The sequence below is a fragment of the Microcebus murinus genome, chromosome 8, assembly GCF_040939455.1.
Source record: "Microcebus murinus isolate Inina chromosome 8, M.murinus_Inina_mat1.0, whole genome shotgun sequence".
In the NCBI taxonomy this organism is placed as follows: domain Eukaryota; kingdom Metazoa; phylum Chordata; class Mammalia; order Primates; family Cheirogaleidae; genus Microcebus; species Microcebus murinus.
This window is the reverse complement of record NC_134111.1, coordinates 11106956-11127335: the sequence shown is the minus strand read 5'-3', so window position 1 is coordinate 11127335 and position 20380 is coordinate 11106956. Positions and strand designations below refer to the sequence as shown.

The 20380-nt window shown below is 42.4% G+C and overlaps 1 protein-coding gene across 2 annotated transcripts in view; it reads left to right on the top strand.

The window, feature by feature from the left end:
- The window catches only part of STEAP3 (STEAP3 metalloreductase), a 34256-nt gene extending 28969 nt beyond the window's left edge, over positions 1–5287 (top strand). For both annotated transcript variants that reach the window (XM_012775771.3, XM_012775770.3), the window contains exon 5: positions 2718–5287. In XM_012775771.3, coding sequence (XP_012631225.2) covers positions 2718–2999 — 282 coding nt within the window. In that variant the 3' untranslated portion in view covers positions 3000–5287. The remainder of the gene's footprint in view (positions 1–2717) is intronic.
- The last annotated feature ends 15093 nt before the right edge of the window (positions 5288–20380 follow it).

The window sequence follows — 20380 nt, the reverse complement described above, 5'->3', positions numbered from 1 at the left end:
ATCCTGAAGACAGTAGCCCACATGGCCAAACACGGGAGCTACAGGACATGTCACCCGAGGGGGACGCCAAGGCCTCACTGGGGCCACTAGGGCCGGCTTCCTAGGCCCGAGTGGGTTCTCCTTGCTGCACCATCCGGGAAGGCCCCACAGTGCAGAGTGCAGACACTGACAGCCCTCAGTGGGTCTGTGTCTAAGGAACAGATAGACAGGCCTTCCCCAGTCACATGACCCGGGAAGAGCAACCTGTGTGGACTTCTCGGCCTGAAACTCCAAGGGCATGATGACAAGAGTCTCCTAAATGAGCGGTTTAGTCCTGGCTGCACACCACCATCATCTGCTGAACTTTAAAAAACAACAGATGCCTGAGCGCCAGCCCAAGCCAATTTAATCTGAACTTCTAGGGGCGAGACTTGGGCACTAATGGTTTACCCAATCTCCCCAGGTGGTTTCCATGTGTAGCCTGATACACCCTCTAGGATAAAAGGGACCTTCCAGCCATCTCAGAACCCCAGTAACCGCACAGCAAGGAAAGGTGGGAGGGCCCACCGTTTGGGCCTGGGCGCCTGGTTGGCGAACACCAGGGTGACCAACATAGGCTATTCACAACTTATTCCTAATGGTCAGTGCTGGGGACCTCTTTAACCCCAGTCTTCCATAACAAGAGATCAGAACTTAGAAAAAGTCGATGCTGCTCACAAGTTACAGGGGATTTGGAATACTTGGTAGACACATCTGAAAGTGACACGGATTTGGTTACAGTCAAGGAGGCTTCCATTTGGGGAGCCAACCACATGAAAAATGACATGAATTAACCGTGGGTGATAGCACAAAGCCAACCATGGCTTCCCAACTGGAGGCGGTGAGCTGGGACGTTGTTGAGGATGAGACGAGAAGATCCTTGAAGTGGACACAAAGCCAGGAACCAGGGATGGCTAGGAGGGATATGGAATGTTTTGTTTGGTTATTTTATTTGGGGCCAAAAATGTACATGGGAACCTATCTGTGAAATTAGTGTGCAGCCATTGGAAATGTTTATTATTAATACCACATTTAGCAGAAGCATTACAAGCAATTCTTGCAAACCATGTTCCTTCACTCACTGGGTTCACCTTCCTGCTGTTTGTCCTGGAGCGGGTACAAGCAAAGCGCTGCCCGCCACCGGGGAGAAGCGAGAAAGCAGGCACCGTGGACCCACGGAGAAACCTGTCGGGTGGAGCAGGGGGGCAAACGAGACGGCGTCCCTCGGCTAAGCCCCGGGATCCCCGGGTTGATCCCGACAAGCTGGGCTAGAGGGAAACATGGGGGCCCAATTGCAGCTTCTCCGTGGAAAGCTCAAACCCAGTCTATGAAGAGCACCCTGAGGTATCCACGTGCCACCGTGTTTAAGTTAAACCCGTGCAGTGTGTCCTTGAGAAAATGCATATGCGTTCATTGCTTTGCGGGTCACTGTTATTTTCATTCCTTATGTAACACAAACAGGTCTCTCCTGCCCCCAAATCTCTCCTGGCTCCTTGGTGCTTGCAGAATTCAGTCAGAAGCACCCAGGACTCTCCTCCCCGTCCCCATGAAGCCCTAACCCACAGTGCCCTCTGCCGTGTCGCCGCCTGCCTCCACGCTTCCCCCGCTGACCTCAGCTTTTGGAACCACTCGCCTCCAGCTGAGGCTGATGGAGTGGCCTGCCCAGGCCCAGTGTCAGCTGGACCAGCACCAGCCATGGAGCCTGGGTCCCCTCTCTTGCAGTCCACGAGGACCCTCACGTGCCAGAGGCTGCAGTCACGGAGCAGCACCTCCCAGCCGTTTTCACATCGCACGCAGCTCCTGTCAAAGTCACGTTTGGGTGGCGGATAAGCTGCTCTTGGCTGGAAGCCACCCACAAGAGCCCACATGTGGCTCAAGGGGTGGGAAGCTCTATCGTAAAATGGCCCAACCATTTCCATTTGGGGTCGAGATGGTCTCATCTCCCTATGGTCACTAATCTCCTCCCAGGCGGGGGACGAGGCCTGGCCTGTTTCCAGCTGGGGTGCTCATAACTCAGCGTGGGGCGGGCGGGGGAGGACCGCGTGCATGGAGAGCATCTGCACGGTGTTCTGGGCCTTTCTGTGCAGTGCCAGGTCACCTGGACCACAGGCCCCTGCGAGCTACCTGCACTGCTAGTGCCAAATCCACATGCCACCTGTAAATTATTTATTTACGTTTATCTCTATGCCAACTTAAAATCAATTTTCACTTAAGTTTGGCCAAATATTAAATTATGATTTTGGTATGCTAGCAGACACTTGCCACTCTAATATACATCACACACAAAACTAGTAAAGTGGGTTTTTTTTTAAATTAATTAATTTATTTCTAGTAAAGTGTTTTTAAACTTCTTTGAATCTAATTCCATCAAAAATCATCTGGCAGCCACGAGAGGTACAGATAACACGTTTAGGGGCAAAGCATCGTTATCTAATTGCGTCCACACGGATGAGGCAGCCCTGACACACCTCCAGCCGGGAAGCGTCATTCCACTTTCCTGTTGGGGAAACAGGCTTGGCGTTGAGGCGGTTGCTATGGGACCGCGCAGGTAGAGAGTGACAGGGCTGGGTTTGGAACCATGGCCACGAGCGAGCGCCAGAGCCGCTCTGCCTCCCTCCGCCAGGAGCAGATGGGCCGTGGGCAGAGTTGCTACTGCTGTTGTCACCCGGCCCTCATTCCAGCCTCTTTTCCCTCTGCAGTCCACGCTGGGCTTCGTGGCCCTGGTGCTGAGCACGCTGCACACGCTCATCTATGGCTGGACCCGCGCCTTCGAGGAGAAACACTACAAGTTCTTCCTGCCGCCCACCTTCACGCTCACTCTGCTGGTGCCCTGTGTCGTCATCCTGGCCAGAGGCCTGTTCCTCCTGCCCTGCTTCAGCCGCAGACTCGCCAAGATCCGGAGGGGCTGGGAGAGGGACAGCGCCGTCAAGTTCACGCTGCCCACGGCCCCCGCCCTCGCAGAGAAGACGAGCCACGTGTGAGGTGCTGCGGGCTCCAGACACCAGGCGCAGGCGGGATGGCGCCCTGAGCCCGTTAGGTTTTCTTTTCTGGAGAGCGGTGTGATTGTGTGCAAATGGGTGGTTTGAAGTCCAGATTCCTGGGATGCAAATGTATGCAGTAATATTCAGAATGACACACGCGTGTGATATGTATGTACATATAGTCCATATATATATATATAAAACAGGATTTTCAATTATGTTTACTTAGCTAAACCGTTGGGTCCCTGAGATTTCAACGTGTAATATTTAAAAGCAAGCGCCAGATATTGGGAGAAGAGCAGACCATGCTATGGTGACATTTGCAAGGATGTACACACACTTTTTGTACAGAAGAGGCTTGTCCCTTGGTGAATTTGATCCATTCATTGCCCCTCCCATCCCCCTTTTGCTTCCTCTCTAAGGCTCTTGCAGAGCCGGGGCTCTAAGGTGCAGGGAAGGCAACAGCTCTGCCTGGAGCCACCGGGGCGCACACACGGGACCGAAGACGCCAGTGACAGGGAGCAAAGCCGGGGAGGGGCAGGAGCCCCGAGTCTGGGCCCTGGGAGCCCATAGAGGGTCTCCGCCAGGCAGCGGTGGGTGGGTGGGGGCGGGGCTGAAGCTGCTCCACATCATCCTCCCTGAGCTGGGGAGATTTTTTCTCTGAAAGTCAGAAGTCACCATGGAGCCTGCAAATTGATCCTCCTGTGAGAGTGTGAAGTCACCTCCTCGCCAGAGCCATTAATGAACCCCGTCTTGAGAACAAGTGTAATTTCTTTCCCTGTGTTAAGTTGGCAATGACCGTTCTTTCAGCCACTGTGCCTTCTCACCTTTTCCTTCATTAGTTCCAACGTCTCCCAGGAAGGCCCAGAGAAGACCCGTAGAAGTCAGTCCAAGGGGAGGGAGAAAAAGCAGGCAGCCCGCTAGGCGATGGAGCTGAGCCCTTCGGGGGACCCTGCCCGGGGACTGATGGACGGTGCTCGTTCAGCCAGTGCCGCGGAAAGCGCGGGGGACCCCTCCCACTGTCCTCGCTGCTGCTGGGCAAAGAACCTGCCTTCCAAGCACCCAGAAAACCGCCCGACTCCAAGTTCTTCCTGATGAGTGTGACATTTCAAAACAACAGGGAGGGTCTTTTCTGCCAAAGCTACAAACCTAAAATGCTGCTGCACACGAGGGCAGGCCACCGCCAGGGCCACAGGACGTTTGTCGTCCACTCACACACCATCCGTCACCGGTGCCTGCTGAAACTGGTTGGCCTCCCCTGTGGAGAAGCAGCTGTCCCTCCTCGACCCCAACTCCCCGAGGAACCAGGGAGATCTGCCACCGAAGAGGCCTCTTTGAACACAAAGGGGTGAGGTCTCGATGGGACCCCTGGACCCAAAGGGACCCAGAGAGCAGGGCTGGCAAAGGCTGACCACAGGGTGCCCCTGCCTCCCCAGGGAGCATCACGGGCTCATGTCCGTGGGGCACATGAGGGCCCTTCAGGGAAATGGGGCAAAGCCCAGTGCAAGGACATCCCATGAGGCCTGAGACGGAGGGAGGGAGGGCATGCCTGGGAAGCTTCCTGCTTCCTGCCACTATTGTCCATCTGCTGCTCCGAGGCCGAGCGGCAGAAGCTTGTCTCATAAACTAGCACTGACGGAGCGTCAGCCGAGGCCCACGGACAGCCTCGCCGGGAAGCGGACAATGAAGCAGAGATGTCAGCATTTGATGGCACTTGAGGGCCCATCCATTCCCTGCCCATGGGAAGCAGAGAGAACATGGGTGATGGGACCCAGTGGTCCCCAACCCCAGCGGGTACTGGCTGCCTTCCTTATCTGGCTCTCCCCGGGCAGGTGGTTGCTTAGACCAAAGATGCTGGCCCGGAGCAGGGCCAGTGTACTTTGTCCCCTTCCCCAACCGCCTCCTGCTGAAGGCGCCCATGCGGAGGGAAGCAATTCCAAGGTGGGGCAAGAGGGGACAGGCACCACCGAGGGCCTGTCATCCACCTATGGACGGAGGGTGTGGGAGATGTGTGCTGAGCCCTGGTTTTGTGTCTGCTGCTGCCTGTCCCTCCCTCGCCAGGCGGCTGACGGCAGCGTCCCCCCAGGACGCGTCAGTCCCTATGGCTTGGTAAATTCTATGTGCCTCTGGGCACAAAAGTGCCTCGACTACCATACTCTAGAAATCCTAAATGCCACGGTCTGAGGTTAATGTCTAAAATCTATGCCATTGAAAGAATCTGTGTATTTTTTTTAACCTATAAACCTTGTCTGAGAATTCACAAAAATAAACACCTAAACTGCCATGAATTTCAGGCTTTTATTTCTGCCATGCGGGTCACGTGCCCACCTGCTCACTGACAGCCTTCTGGTGGGAGCCTGCGCTCGCTCAGGCGACGTGCAAGGTGTTGGGGCCGCCACGGTGGACACAGACTGATCTGTGCTGAGCTGGCCACTGAGGAGGGGAAGACGTGCGGACCTACAGTGGCAGGCCAGGAGGGTAGTGGGGGATCCTGGTGACAGGGTGCAGGATGGGGTGTGGGGACATGCAAGCAGTACCCCAGGCCAGCTGAGTTTAGGGAAGGCCCCGGAGTGGTCCAAAGGCTGAGGTCTTGAGGGTTGGTAAGAGCAGCAGTGCTTCTGCGATTAGAATGTGTCTCTGAGTCTCGTAGGGGTGTGGTCCACATGCAGATTCTGATTCATGGGTCTGGGGTGAAAACCGAGATTGTGTATTTCTAGTAAGCTTCCAGGTGACACAGAAGGTGTTGCTCCTTGGACACTCTGCGTAACGAGAGTTAGATGGCTCTCCTTGCTTCTGCCGTGCTGTAGTCTGTGGCATTCAAACCAGTGCATGCACATCTCTGCCCCATTAATTGTCCCCATGAGCCTGCTTCCCCTGGCAGCCCTGGGGAGGTATGCGTCTGCTGCTGCAACCCCTTGTCCCCTTAAGGGCAGAGTGGGGAAACGCTCCATCCCTACAGCCACAGCCTTGGAAAACAAGAGGCACTCTCTTCAGAGACCACCCACCCACCCGTCACGCAGCCAAGCCTTCCTACTGAGGTGACCAGACTGTCTCACTGTGGGGCGGGCGGGGGGACAAGAAACCCAGTGCAGAAAGCAGTCTAGTGGCTAAAAACCACTTCTTGGGAACAATAACCAAAAGATGGCCCTGCCATTGTGAGTCCATGATAAGTGTTGTTCAAACGATAAGCCACGGCCAGGAAATAACTTCACTACAAAAAATTTTCAAGGTGAGAGATGTCGCGTGCTGCAGGCTCCCCTTCCTACTCTGTGTCTTCCCATGCTTGATGCTGGAAGAGTTAGCTTCACAAAGCAGCAATAAAATAGATGAAAAATACCCACTACTAAGGCAGCTCACATAAGAACTAAGAAGCAATGAAAATAACTCATATTGTTAAGGAGACAAAGTTATCATTCGGCTATTTGACACGTTGCATCTTTCCCAAAAGCAACGACATTAGCCGTGGAAGTGCAGAAGCTCTCCTGCACTGAGTCACGTCCCAGCTCTCGACAAAGTGAGAGTTGGCACCACGAAAGCAGAGACTCTTAACCCCATCAGACCATCACCAAGTTTTTCTAACACATATTTTGAAAATCTCTTTTAACGAACCTGAAATGGAATTTTGGAAATAATATAACCTGCCTATGCATGTAATTTCTAAATCAATTTAAGTTCTTAATTGAAACATAAAATAGAAATAAGGATAAAGGAATTTATATCATGCTAAAATATACATATATATAAAGTAATAATGAATAATAAATATTAAGTAATAGTCTTACAATAAATAAGTTGGTTTTGATAGAAATACAATGATATTCAACTATTTTTTACTTTCTTGCTTTATAACTGACATTTTTAAGACAAGGGCTAAAGTAAGTGTGTGTGTGTGTGTGTGTGTGTGTGTGTGTGTGTGTGCGTGTATGTGTGTGTTTACTGGGAGTGTCTGAAACTGTGTTGAATGCTATGTAGTCAAGTAGGGCAAAGACCCATGGATGTTGACTATGTTTGAAAATGTGGAAACTTAATGGTGACAATTGCAGTGGGGAGCTGGGGGTAAGATCTAGATCGGGTAAGAGGGGAATGGAGATAGTAATTCTGATCAACTCTTTTGAGACCTGGCTGTAAAGTAGGAGAGAGAAAGGACTGGGAACTGGGGAGGAGAGGTGGTGCTGAGGAAGGGCTGGTTATTTTTCCCACGGTCCTGACCTGAACATGTTTTAAATGTTTCTGGGAAAAAAATATGAACAGAAATGGTTGAAGACACCAGATAAGTAAAGGAAAGAGTGAGAGAGAATGCAGCCAGGTCCTGGAGGACATGAGAAGAGATGGAGCCCAGAGCACAGGTGGCTGCAGAGGAGCGGCTTGTCCTCTGCCACGAGAAGGGAGGGCATGTCATTGAGGGGGGGGCTTCGCTGTGCTGATGTGACTTGGGATAGTTCCCTTCTGATGGTATCTGTGTCCTTCGTGAAAAAGCAGTCCATGCCATCTGCTGAGTGACGGGGAAGGAAGAGGGTTTGGCTGTGAGGATTGAAGAGGGATGAAAAGGTTAAAGATAATTGTGGGAGAAAGTAAAAAGGGAGCTGCCCAGAGAAACATGATAGGGTTAAAAAATAAAAAGAAAAAAAAAAAAGGCTTGATTATAACAGTTTTTGTCCAAGGTGAAATATACCTAATTATGTTTCCTGGGAAGTGTGCAAAGTTGATTTTTGTTTAGTTAAATGCTATTTCCTCCCACCAATTTCTATAATAATTTGAGATAGCTTGTCTTAGTTCAGTTTGATCTCTAGTAATCATCCAGAAATGCTTTGGCTTCATTTCTGTTTTCTCTGTTCAGAAATGAACAATCCCATGTGGAACCTTTGATGCACTAGGCAACCAGAAAACCTCCACTGCCAATTTTCCCATAAAGTGAATAATCAACACCCTTGTTTATTGAGTGTTGATTCCATTTATTGGACCAGGAACCTAGCTTATTTCTATAATCCCCATCATACAATAGCCTGCTCTTAAAAATCTAATTTTAGCCCACAGTTAAAACTCTTCCCCAACTAGAGAATTCATTAGGACTTTCTCTTCTTGAAGGGCCTTCCAGCTATAAAACAACTAGTTCCCACACAAAAGACATACTTTTTAAGGCACTGCTGAACTCTTGAGAGGTAAGGGAAATCACCAGGGCAGGAGATAAATGGGAATACACACAAACAAACAAACAAAACAAAGTGCTCCTTGGCTCCTGGCAGAAGGAAATTTAAGTCCTTTCTGGAGAAAAGCAACCTCAGTTCAGAACAACCAAATAAGGAGCCGGATATCTAAGATCAACAAACCATAGGTGAGAATCAGCGGAAACACAACCCCCAGGGACTTCAAAGAACACAATTATCAAATATAGAATAATGATATATTAAATATCTAAAGAGTTAAAAAATAGGGTTGCAAAAAATAAGTAAGCAATAAGACTATAAAGGATCAGACATGATGATAAATAGAATTTTCAGAAGTGAAAAATTGTTGGAAACAAACTTACTTTTGTATGTTTAACAGCAGATTGGAGAAAATTAGTGAATCTCTAAATGGAGCTGAAGAAATTACTCAGAATGCAATAAAGAGACAAATCGATAGAAAATATAAAAGAGAGGTTAAAAGAGATAGAGATTAAAATAAAAATCTAAGATACAAATAACTGGAGTTCCAGAAGGAAAGAAGAATGGAGAGGCAAATTTTAAAGAGATAAAGGCTGAGGATTTTCTGAAACTACTGAAAGACTAGAATCCATAAAAGCAGAAAGCACAATGTATATCACCAGGCAGGAAAACAAATTTACAAGTAAAATTAGACTTAGACACACTAAGAAGCTCTTAAAAGCAGTCAGAAAAAAATGACAGATCACCTACAGTTGTTGAATTATAACAGACTTCTTAACAAAATTAATGGAAATCAGAAAATAGTGGTATAATGTGTTGATAGTACAGAGAGGAAATAATTGTCAACTTAGAACTTTAAATCCAGCAAAATTGATTCTTAAGATGCAAAATAAGAATGTTTCAGATAACAAAAATGGAGAGAATTTGCCAAGAGTTTCTCTAAAGAGAAGAACATATACTTCAGGGAGAAGGAAAATAATCCCAGAGGGGGATCTGAAAAACAAGGAGAAATAGTGAGAAAAGAAATACTAATCACATGGGGAAATCATGGGTAAAATCTTTTCTGTATAAAGTAATAATAATATCTATTTATGTGGGGTTTTTTTTAAAAGGACACACTAACTGACTAATGATGACATATAAATTGATTGAGTAAAGGATTGAGTTAAAATGTTGTAAAGCTCTTATATTTGTTTAGAGGCAGTGGCAAATTATGGACTAATTTAGATTTTGTTAAGTGCATCTGGAAGAACTTCAAGAGTAACCCCTAAAAAAGCTAAACCTGTAACACCCAAGTCCTTAGGAAGGTAAAAGCAAAAAAAGAAAACAAATAAAAATTTCGATTTTTAAAAGCAAGAAACAAGAAAAATAGCATACATAAAGCAAGATGCATAGAAAACAAAAAGTAGATATTAGAAACAAATCCACATATATCAATAATTGTGAAGCAGATCACCAGGCACTAGTACCAATCCCTATGACGGGCACACCACGCACTGGCTACTAAGGGAGGGACTCTAAACACCTTGCCAATTTCTGCTAAGACTCCTAGATCTGGAAGGTGCCCGGGTCTGGCGGGAGTCTTTACACAAACCCAGGTTCCAGAGGTTTTGCACAAACCCACCTGCCCGAGAATGAGTTTGGTGAGACAGAACACTAGTACACGTCAGACAGAGCAGATGTATTACTCACAGATAGACACAAAGGACGAACATGGTACCAAAAGTGTGGCCATTTGTCCTCAAGGCTGCATAGGAAGAACGAGAACAAGTGGTTTGAGGAGAAAGAAAGAGAAGTTTTATTACTTTTCTGGCAAAGGAGGAGGATGGAGACTCCTGTCTGAAATGCCATCGTCCTCCTAAAAAGCAGAAATACAGAGCTTTTAAAGGATGGGCTCTCAGCGTCGGGCAATCACTGTGCAACTACAGCTGATGATTCTGAGGGTCCCATCTCTGCTGAAGACAATCTCCTGACCTCCACCCAGGACCTCTCTTTACCAGGCTGAGCCATCTCCTTTAGCACAAGTAACAGAAGACTGACCGTGCCCCTCTCAACCACTGCCCTGAGGCAGGGATGCAGGTTTTAGTTCTCCAAAAGGAGTGGAGGATGTTTTAAAAAGACAGAAAATATTTTTGCCTCTTTGTTTGTTTATTTTTTCACACCATTCCCTCTGTTACAAACAGAAGCCTAGGATCTGTGGTGAGCAGGTTCTGGAGACTCAAGACCTGCCCAGGACAGGTGGAATCTCATCTGCATATGCCCCACTTTGCACTGCAGCTGAGGGACCCCGAAAACAGTCCATGGGGATTTTATACCCCAGTGGTACTGAACTTAAGCGTTGCAGGGCATCCTGTTCTGGGAGGAACAATGACAAAGCATGGGGCTGTTCTGGATGGTTCTTCCTTATCTCAGGATATTGCATTCTCAGAACATTCCACCCAAGAATTATTGGAAAGAGAGGGGAGACCTGGATCAGCCCAGATCATTCAGGAACTTGTACCCCTGCAATAATCACAATAAAATACAAATGTATTAAATTCATCAGTTAACAGAGATTCTCAGATTGGATTTTTTCAATATAATGACATGCCATTTATAAGTGGCATACCTAAAGAATGAAGGTAAAGATAAGGTAGCTAGAGCATTATCATATAAAGCATACTCTATGACAAAGGACATTATTAGGGCTAAAGAGAAAATCACTACACAATGATAAAATGAAGATTTAAATATTTTAGATTATATGCATTTAATAATATAGTCTCAAAATCCATAAAGCAAAAAGAAAGAAATGTGAACAAATCCATCATCATATTAGTAGACTACAACAAGCAAAAAATTATGTGTATGTATGTCCATGCATGTGTGTGTATAACAGCACAAGTTTGATATAAGAAATAGAAAAATTATGTTCTTCTTAAGAAAACAAATTGAAAACATACCATAAAGCAAATTTCAAGAAATTTCAAAGAATAAGTATCACGTAGACTGTATTCTCTCAACTGAATGCAAGAAAGTTAGAAATTAAGAACAAAATGCTATATATTAAACACCTATATATTTTGAAATTTCAAATACACATTTCTAAATAATTAAAGAGAAATTGTAATAGAAAATTTTAAAAAATTTAAAATTGAGTGATTATTAAGTATCTCCATATCTGTGTTTGGGAGATGCAGCAAAAATATCACTTAGAAGAAAATCAATAATAACATTGATAGAAATTAATACACAAGGAACCTAAACCACAGAAAGTAAAAGAAAGATACACTGAATGGAAGAGCAGAAATTAATGAAAATAGGAAACAAAGATACAGTAAAGAGGACTGACAAAGCCAAAGGTTGGTTTTAGATAAAACTAATGAATTAGATTAATCTTTGATAAGGCTGATCATGGAAAAAAGATAAAATGCTCAAATAAATAATTTTATATATAAAAAGAAGACAACACTACAGAAGAAACAGAAATGTAAATGATATTAAGAGAATATTACACATGAGACTATGCAAATAAATTTGAAAACTTAGAATGGACAAAAATATAACTTACCAAAACTGACTCAAGGAAACAAAAAAAGTCTGGATATTCCTAAAGCCATTAAAGAAATTATATCAGTAGTTTAAAATTCCACCCCCAGTCACACACAGAAACCAACCCCCAGACCAGGATGGTTTTACTGCAAAATCCTACTTAACTTTCAAAGAACAAATAATTCTATGTTATCTAATCTCTTTCAAAAATTATAAAAAGGATACACTATTCCACAAATTATTCCATGAAGTCATGAGAGATAATAAAAATGGACAAGGAATATATGAGAAAGGAAAATTATAGGCTAATCTCACCCTAACATAAAAATCCTATACAAAGATATTAGCAAAATAAATCTTTTTGTTTTTTTTGGAAACAGGGTTGCACTTCATTGCCTGGGCTAAAGTGCAGTGGCATCATCATAGCTCACTGCAACCTCAAACTCCTGGGCTCACATGGTTTTCCTGCCTCAGCCTCCCAGGTAGCTAGGACTAAAGGCGTGAGCCACCATATCCAGCTAATTTTTACATTTTTTGTAGAGGTAGGCTCTCACTCTGTTGCTCAAGCTTGTCTTAAACTCCTAGGCTCAAGGAATCCTCCTGCCTTTGCCTCCCTAATTGCTAAGATTATAGGCATGAACCACCACACCCAGTCTAAATCTTATAATATATAAAAAAAGGTCATACCTCATGACTAAATCTGGTTTATTCCAGGAATGCAAGTATAGTTTAAAATAAGAAACTATAAATATCATTCACCAAATTCACCACATTAAAAATTTTGATCATCTCAATAGATAAAGAAATCAAATGATAGGCCGAGCGCCGTGGCTCACGCCTGTAATCCTAGCACTCTGGGAGGCCGAGGCAGGCGATTGCTCAAGGTCAGTAGTTTGAAACCAGCTCTGAGCAAGAGTGAGACACCGTCTCTACTAAAAATAGAAAGAAATTAATTGGCCAACTAAAATGTATAGAAAAAATTAGCTGGGCATGGTGGCACACGCCTGTAGTCCCAGCTACTCGGGAGGCTGAGGCAATAGGATCACTTGAGCCCAAGAGTTTGAGGTTGCTGTGAGCTAGGCTGATGCCACGGCACTCTAGCCTGGGCAATAGAGTGAGACTCTGTCTCAAAAAAACAAAAAAAGAAATCAAATGATAAATTCAATACCAATTATATTCTTACTTAGTAAAAGAGGAATAATGCATTCAGTTTGGGCAGGTTGTTAAAAAAAAAAAAAAGAGGAAGAAAAGGGAACTTCCTTAACTTGATAAAGGTAATCTATTAAAAACTTATAGAAAATATCATTCTATCTACTGGTGAAATGTTAGTAGCAGTTCACTTAAAAGCAGGACCAAGACAAGGGTGTCCATTGTTACCACTTTTATTTAAGATTGCACCACAGGGCCTAGCCAATGCAAAAGGAGAAAATAATTAAAAAATAAAATAAAAAGTATATAGAACAGGAGAAGAAAACACAAAACTATCATTATTTACAGATAATGTAATTGTCTACACTGGAAACCCAAAATATGTAAAAATTATTATAAGTAATAAGATAGGTTAGCCAGGTGGCTGCTTTTAAATTATATAAACATTTATTGATTTCTCATACACCAGCAATGAATGGTAAGAAAACAAATTTTAAAAAAACGTATCTCTTTTAATGGCAACAAAAAATATAAGATATATAGAATAAATCTAAATAGATCTGCTGGAGACCTGTAATGAAAAATTATATAATTTTTATTGAAAATATTGAAGGAGAGCAAGATATATTCCATGTTCCTGGGAAGGAAAATGAACACAGTAAGGCTATCAGTTTGCTCTAAATTGATGTAGACTCCTGTTGGCACGACTAATCTTTCAGCCAACAACTGACTTAAGGAATATTAGGAAAAGAAGTTGGGATCCTGGTGGTTTTCATAGCTACTTTCTGGTAAAATCAAGAAAGTGGTTTTACTACAGCTTACAAAATAGATGTCAGCAGCCTGGAAGAAAATTGCAGAAAAAATACTGGAGATGCTTTTTTAAAAGTGCTGCATTATAAAAAGAAATGAGCCATTCATATATACAACACAAATGGACTGCAAAATCTTTATGCTGATGTGAAAGAAGCCAGACACAAAAGAATGGATTCTATATGAGTCCATTCATTTAGAGTTCTGAACAGGCAACATTAACCTATATCCAATCAGATGTTAGGGGAAAAACACTCATCAATGATGAAAGAAATCACAACAGAGGTTGCCTATTGGGGTGAAGACCGACTGGGAGTGGGTATGAGAGATTTTTCTGGGATGATGGGAATGTTCTGCATATTGGTAAGAGTGCGGGTTATATAACCATTGAGAATCATCAAATTGTATCTGCACATTTACATTGCATATTTATTATACGTCAAAAAAAATTTTTAATTATGTATCAACAATGGTCCTGATGGATCAGAGTTCGATATTTTTGTAGACAAATGTGGAATCAATTACTCTAAAGTCAAAAGTGACTCAGGGAGTATGTCAGTGAAAATGATGGATAAGGACCTCTGAAATTCTCTCCTTCATAAAAACGATGAGAAAACTAGCAAAAAAATGTCAGTAACAACTTTTACAGAACTCTGGAAATTAACCAAAGACCTGCAGTAATCTGGGGAACATTTATTCATGAAAACAGCTGAATCTCAGTAAGAACAGAGAACTTTGTGGAGTTTTCGCTGGCCCTGCTCCCCTCCCCCAGGCTCTAGCTCTGCAGTTGCCTTGCAAACCAGCAGCCTACAGACACAGCGGAAACCTGGCAGCCGCCAGAGTACAAAAGTGCACCGGAGCGCCTTCAAAGCTTCATTCCCACAGCACTGTCATTATCTCAGCTGCGTGGGGGTTTCCTGGAAGACCTCAAGACTGCAGGACTGCCTTTATTTGACCTGACTCTGAGTGCACCCAGTGAAAAATGCTTTTCCAAGGGGGCATTTGTTGAAAATAATTATAAGCAATTATTTCACTTTGTGGTTACCTGAGGTATTGGATAACAGTTGGGGCAAGTAGTACACCAACCAAAAAGCTTAAAAGGAAAAGCTGAGAAGTGAGATGTGTATAGGAGCTTTGAAAAGCTGCATGTATGTGTTCCTTGGAATTTAGAAGTCCACGTGCACGCATAGGGCTGTGTGCATGCTCGTGACTGTGCACATGCTCAGGAAAGAGCTGATAAGGTCCTATGCTCTCCCACCCAGCTGACCTGAAGGCATGGCACAAACATGAAGTGAAGGCCAAAGCCAAGCCACCAACTGCCTGATGGAGTTTTGTGTTGTGCCCCCAACACACGTGCACACACAGAGTCCCACAGCAAAGAGTGGGAGACTTGCCAGGTCCAGAAATTTAAGGTATTCTCTCTCCAGTCAATAACTGACAACTAAGCTAAGCAAGCAGAGACGTCAGTGGTGGTCATTGTCTTGCCCAACAAAGAATATAGACTTCACTGGTTTAATTCAGAAAAGTCACTAGACAAACAGCAATCAGAAGAAACAATAATAAACCACAGGGAAAGGGAAGAATCTTGTCTTAATTTGTTTGTACTGCTATAATAAAATACCTGAGACGTGGTAAATTTACAAAGAACAGAAATTTATTTTCACGCAGTTCTGGAGGCTGAGAAGTCCAAGATCAAGGTGCCAGGATGTTTGGTTTTCTGGTGAGGGCTGCTCTCTGCTTCCAAGACGGTGTCTTATTTCTGCATTCCCTGGAGGGGAGGAACTCTGTGTCTTCACATGGCAGAAGACAGAACAGAAAGAGAACCAAATACTGTGTGAAGCCTCTTTTATAAGGACCTTCATCCCATTCATGAGGAAGGAGCCCTCACGGCCTAATTAAAGGTTCCTCTTTTTGCTACCATCGCATTGGCCACTAAGTTTCAACACCTGAATTTTGGAAGGGATATATTCAAACCATAGCAAATCTGATTTCCAGACTTCCAACTTCATATTATCTAAAATGTTGGATCCTCAGGAGAAAACTATAAGAGATGCAAAGAAATGAGAAAGTATAGTCCATCCAAAGGAAAAAAATCAGTCAATAGAAATTACCCCTGAGGAAGCTCAGACATTGGACTTACTAGACAAAGACTTTGAATCATCCGTTTTTAATATGTTTAAAGAACTAAAAGAAACCATGTCTAAATAACTAAAGGAAAACATGAGAAAGATATATCACCAGACAGAGAGTATTAATAAAGAGATAGAAATTCTGGAATTGAAACATGCAATAGAGATTCTGGAATTACAAAAGTGCAATAACTGAAATTTGTTAAAAAATCATTATCAGGACTCAATAGCAGATTAAGCATACAGAAGAAGGAATCAGCAAACTTGAAACAGGTTAATTGAGATTATATAGTCTGAGAACCAGAGAGGAAGAAGAATGAAGAAAAATGAATGGAGCCCAAGAGACCAGTGGGACATTATGAAGCATATTCACATACATATAATGTGAGTCTCAGAAAAAGAGGATAAAGAGAAAAAAAAAAAAACTAAAAGAATATTTGAATAATAGCCAAAAACTTCCCAAACTTTATGAAAAACATTAATGTATACATCCAAAAATGCCAATGAACTCCAAGTAGGATAAATTCAAAGAGATCCACACCTAAACACAACATAATCAAGCTGTCTAAAGCCAAAAGAAAAGAATCTTGAATGTAACAAGACAGGAGTGATTAATTACATACAAGGGATCTTTAATAAGACTGACAGCTGATTTTTTCATCAAAAACCACGGAGGCCAGTGGCAACAGGATGGCAAATATAAAGTGCTGAAAGATAAAGGCAATCAACCAACACGTCCGCATCTAACAAATCTGCCTTAAAAAGTGAAAGAGAGAGAGATCAACATCCAGCGTAATAATGTAAGGTGCTCCACTGATCCACTCCCCAGTGAAACTGATAAGAATTATTTTCAAAATAACATTTAAAGCTTCTGAAAATGGCCCACAGACCTATGGACAATGAAGGAAAAGATATTCAAGAAAATTTACAAAAATAAATTGGTAAGAAAGGCAAGAATATGTGATATTTGAACCAAGACTACTCCCTTCCTGTTCCTTATGAGCCCATTGAGGTGCAGATTCCACTCTAGACTGCTACAGCCAAGAACACAGGGCTACCTCTTTCCAAGATACAGTTGGTTGAAGGGCTTTCTTCCTAGAAGGAGCAACAGCAGAAGTTTAACACTGTGGGGGAGGAAGGGAATAGATTTCATTAAAATGATCCAGCCAGTCACTATAAAACAAACAAGCAAATAAAAACAACAAGCTCTGAAGGCACAGGAGTAACTGGAGTTGCTAAAGAATATTATCTAAAATATCTAGTCTTCAACATGAGTCATGCAGGATATAGTAGAGTATAACCCATATACTGGGGGCGGGGGGAAGGACAACAGAAACTGTCTGTGGGAATGCCCAGAAGTCAAATTTTATAGAAAAAAATTTCAAAATACTCATTATAAATATATTCAAAAATGAAGGCATTCCCAGGTAAACAAAGACTAAAAAATAATTTGTCGCTAGCAGAGATGCCTTAAAAGATATGCTAATGGAAGTCCTTTGGGCCACATTAAAGGACACTAGACAGTAATTCAAATCCACATGAAGAAACAAATAGCACCAGTAAAGGTAACTACAGAGGTAAACATAAAAGAAAGTATAAATGTATTTTATTTGTAATTCTTTTTTCTCCTATCTGACTTAAGATACAACATATAAAACAATAATTATATTTCTCTGTTGATGGACACATAGTGTATAATGGTGTAATTTGTACAATAACATCACAAAGGAGGGAGAGAAAATGAAGTATATAGAAGCGAAGTTGTAAAATATTGAAATTAATTTGGTATTAATGCAAACTAAATTGTTATAAATTTGTGTCAATTATAATCCCCAGGGCAATCAGAATGAAATAATTTTTAAATAAACAGTAAAAGAAATGATAAGAGAATTGAAATAGTACACTAGAAAATATCTATTTAACACAAAGCAGTAAGGGAGACACTGAGGAACAAAAAAGAAGACATATAAAAAGCAATAGCAATATGGCAAATAAATTCTAACTTATCAGTAATTATACTAAATGTAAAAGGATTTAACACTCCAAGTAAAAGGCGGAGATTGGCAGAATGAATTTTTTAAAAATGACTCAACTATATATTATTTGCAAAAGATACTTTTATAGTTCAAAGACACAAATGGCTTGCAAGTAAAAGGATGAAAAAAGATATCCAAATAGTAACCAAAAGAGAACTAGTTGGCTATATGCTAAAGATAAAATATACTTTAAGACAAAAACTATTACTGGAGACAAAGAAGAACATTTTGTAATAATAAAAGTGTCAATCTGTCAAGAATACATAACAGTTATACACATATGTACCTAGCAACACAGTCCCAAATACATAAAGCAAAAACTGTCAGACTTGAAGGGGAAAATAGATAATTCAACAATAACAACTGGAGACTTTAATACCTCATTTTCAGTAATTGGTAGAACTAGACAAAAGATGACCAAGGAAATAGAAGACTTGAACAACACTATTTAAAAAACTAGATTTAACACACATCTATAGAACACTCTCCTCAACAAAAGCAGAATTCTTAATTATTAAATACGTATAGAACATTCTCCAGATAGTCCGTCCATTAGGGCATGTAAAACAAGGCTGAAGTACAGTAGTGTGATCATAGCTCAGTGCAACCTCCAACTCCCAAGCTCAACTGATCCTCCTGCCTCAGCCTCCCCAGTAGCTAGGACTACAGACACATGTCACCATGCCCAGCTATCTTTTTTTATTTTGTAGAGATAGGGTCTCAGTGAGTTGCCCCGGCTGGGCTTGAACTCCTGGCCTCAAGTGATCCTCTCACCTCAGCCCGCCAAAGTGCTGGGATTACAGGCATGACTCACTGCATCCAGCCCTAATAAATTTTAAAAGATAGAAATCATAGAAAGTATGCTCACTGACTGTAGTGAAATGAAATTAAAAATTAATAACAGAAATTTGAAAAATTCACAAAGATGCAGAAATTAAACTACTCATTAATAACCAAGACATCAAAGAAGAAATAACAAGCAAAATTAGAAAAAAATTTTGAGATGAATGAAAACAAAAATACAACACCACAAAGCTTTATGGGACACAGTTAAAGCAGTGCTTAGAGGGAAATTTATATTTGTAAATACCTATATTAAGAAGAGAAAAAAATCTCAAATAAATAACCTGAACTTCCACCTTAAAAAACTAGAAAAGGAAGAGAAAAAGAAATCCAAAGAAACCATAAGGAAGGTGGTAGCACAAATTGATATAAAAACTTTAGAAAACAATTTAGCTTTATCTTATAATGAACATTTACATAGCCTAAGAACCTGTATTTCTCCCCTAAGTATATTTAGAAGAAAAATCTTGTAGGTATGCAATAGTAGCCGTGTATAAAAATATTCATGAGGGTTCTGGGAAGGCAGAAACCTTAATGGTATAATTATTTCATCTCTCCAAATCTGCTATAAATATACACAAAGCCACCGGGATTGCAAAACTAGAAAAAAAAAAAAAAAACCCAATGCACAATAACTACAACAAACCAAATGACACAGAATTCCTACAAACCCTAAAATACTAATGGGTAGAGACACGCCTACAAGATCCTCACGGTGTCTGCATCTATGTCAGAGGAAGCAGAAGGAAGCAACGGAGCATCTGACAGACCTAAGAACTTAAAAATAACCGACAGGGCGATGTTGTCAAGCAGCTGGCCAGCTGGAGAGCAGCACCTGGCTGGGGCGGTACCTGTGTACTCCGACCCCACCTGACCCAGGGCAAAGACAGGGCCGAATAAACCACTCAGAACTAGCCAGCCCAAGCCCCCATCCAGGACAATCACCAAGTGAGGAGCAACTGCCAGGAACAGAATCCAAACTGAGCAGGTCAGGAAAATAGAGAAAACGAAAATCCGGACAAAAGTATTAATAGGGGAAAACAGTTGGAAGATCTCAGGAAGTGAGGCGCCATATATTTGATACTTTGATACTTAAAAACAACAGAAGAGAGTGTTCTACTATTGTGAAATGAGAAAAACTTACATTATGCCTCCTTTCAAAAAGTTCAGGAAATCTAATATTATGTAAACATAAGTAGCAGAAAAGGATTGAAGTGAAATCCCACACAGTTATTCAAAGAAAAAATAAGGAGTGGAATAACATCCCTGCAGACAATGAAAGCTGCCAGGGAAACACACAGTGGAAAACTGTAGCCTAATATTTTGACATAAGAGAAAAGAGGGGAAAAGGGAAGAGGAGGGGAGGGGAGGAGGGGAGCAGGGGAGGGGAGGGGAGAGGGCAGGGAGGCTGGTGGTTGCTCTGGGGAAGAGGGAGGGCATGTGCTTGGGAAAGGGAATGTGGCAGGCTATGGGGTCAGAATCAGTCTTCTTTTCATGGGAGTGCTTAAAGGTGTTCATCTTTTAGTATCATTAACTTTTCATTTTGTTTCATGTGTAATGTTAACAACTAGAGTTTTTTTAAAAGAGTGTTCGCGGCAGTATTGTTCATAATTGCCCCAAACTAGAAACAACTCAAATTCCATTGACAAGGGAATACACGAATAAAATGTACGATTCAGATGATGGCCTGTTATTCAGCAATGAAAATAAATGACCCAGAAACATGATTATGGAGTGTG